This window comes from Cyprinodon variegatus, unplaced genomic scaffold (genome assembly GCF_000732505.1).
Source record: "Cyprinodon variegatus isolate N-32 unplaced genomic scaffold, C_variegatus-1.0 Scaffold834, whole genome shotgun sequence".
In the NCBI taxonomy this organism is placed as follows: Eukaryota; Metazoa; Chordata; class Actinopteri; order Cyprinodontiformes; family Cyprinodontidae; genus Cyprinodon; species Cyprinodon variegatus.
The window spans coordinates 253,511-254,932 of record NW_015151287.1 but is presented as its reverse complement, the minus strand read 5'-3'; the positions used below and the strand labels follow the sequence as shown (position 1 = coordinate 254,932).

At 54.0% G+C, this 1,422-nt stretch overlaps 1 protein-coding gene across 1 annotated transcript; it reads right to left on the bottom strand.

The window, feature by feature from the left end:
- Positions 1-68: 68 nt before the first annotated feature.
- Positions 69-1,416, bottom strand: LOC107099060 (leucine-rich repeat flightless-interacting protein 2-like). Its single transcript, XM_015397029.1, has 5 exons — positions 1,006-1,416; positions 777-897; positions 632-711; positions 443-547; positions 69-377 (listed from the first exon to the last, which is right to left on the bottom strand). Exons 1-5 carry the CDS (start codon positions 1,015-1,017, stop codon positions 270-272), a joined length of 426 nt encoding a protein of 141 aa, XP_015252515.1. The 5' UTR covers positions 1,018-1,416; the 3' UTR covers positions 69-269.
- Between the last annotated feature and the right edge of the window lie 6 nt (positions 1,417-1,422).

The window sequence follows — 1,422 nt, the reverse complement described above, 5'->3', positions numbered from 1 at the left end:
GTGTCCTGTCCGGGTCCGTGTCCCGTCGGGGTCCGTGTCCCGTCTGGGTCCGTGTCCCGTCGGGGTCCGTGTTCCGTCCGGGTCCGTGTTCCGTCGGGGTCCGTGTCCCATCATGTTCCGTGTTCCATCTGTGTTCTGCGGCGTGCGCGGGGCTGAGCAAAGTTCCCTCTGTAGGTAGAGAATGGCACGTTGGGGGAGAAACGCGGTGCGGACTAGGTTGGACTTCTGTGGAGGCAGAATCGGTTCTGACCCGAATCGGACGGGTTCTGTTACGGAGTCTGAGCCATGCCGCGGCTGGACTTCATCTTCTCCAGTCTTTTGTTCAGGTGGCTGTTGTTGGACTCCAGCTCCTCGATCTTATCCAGCGCCGTCCGCAGCTGTTGGATCAGAACCATCAGAACTTTTCCAGAACCATCAGAACTTTCCCAGAACCGAGCGTTACCTCTCTCTGCAGTTTGCGTTTCTCGGCCTTCAGCTCGTCCTCCACCTTCTCTGCGTTCTCGGCAGCAGATCTGTAACGCGTCACATGACCCTCCAGTCTGGTCACCTGCGGACCGACAGAGACTCGGATGTTTGGACAGAAGCTGCAGGTCAGAGGAGTGAATACTTTAGTAACGGGTGTCTGGCTCACGTTTTGCTCCAAGGCCGTGACTTCTTGCTCGGCCTTCACCAGTTTGAACTTCAGGTCGTTTATCTGGCGGTTGGAGTCTCCTGGAAAGATAAGGAGCTGTTAGTGTGAGAAGGTGGAGGAACCCAGACGCTTCTGCTCCACCTACTCTGTAACTCCATGATGTTTGGGTCGCTGCCGTTTTCTGCTGGGTCACCATCTGGACTGGAGGAGCTTTCTGAGCCGTTCTTCTGGCTCTTCACTTCCAGCTGGTTCTTTAGTTTCTTTATCTGTAGGAGAACAGCATCAGAACCTCCACCTGAGAACATCAGAACCTCCACCTGAGAACATCAGAACCTCCACCTGAGAACATCTGGCCACCTTCAGGAGAAACTCACCTGCTCGATCATTCGCTCTCGCTCGTCCACCAGCTTCCTCAGACGGATCTCTGAAACGCAGAACTCACGCCGTTAATCTGAGCAGCAGTCAGCAGCTTTTCTTTCCAACTGATCCGGTTATCAGCTGAAGGATCTTCATCAGGAGAGGAAGAGGAGAAACCTCCACCTTTGGTTGGAGGACATCTCAGATTTCACTTCCGATGCTTTAGGCTGATCACATTTCAGAGACCTTCTGCTGAAGCAGACAGTGAGGCGGAGGTCTTCCTCCAAACTGGACCAGGGTCACTTATTACCTTCAGTCACAGAGAGGTGGAGAAACATCTCCAAAGGTCTCCTTTAAGGTTTCCATGGCAACCATCAGCTGACCAACAAACAAACTCTGCTTTTCTGCCACGCCACGCCTGAATGGCGGAGGAG

What these genes read in the sequence shown, in the direction of transcription:
- LOC107099060 (XM_015397029.1), bottom strand. An exon ending in AAACATCATGGAGTTACAGA is followed by an intron (nt 712 to 776) that starts GTAGGTGGAGCA and finishes TTATCTTTCCAG; the next exon opens with GAGACTCCAACCGCCAGATA. An exon ending in AACGCAAACTGCAGAGAGAG is followed by an intron (nt 378 to 442) that starts GTAACGCTCGGT and finishes CTGATCCAACAG; the next exon opens with CTGCGGACGGCGCTGGATAA.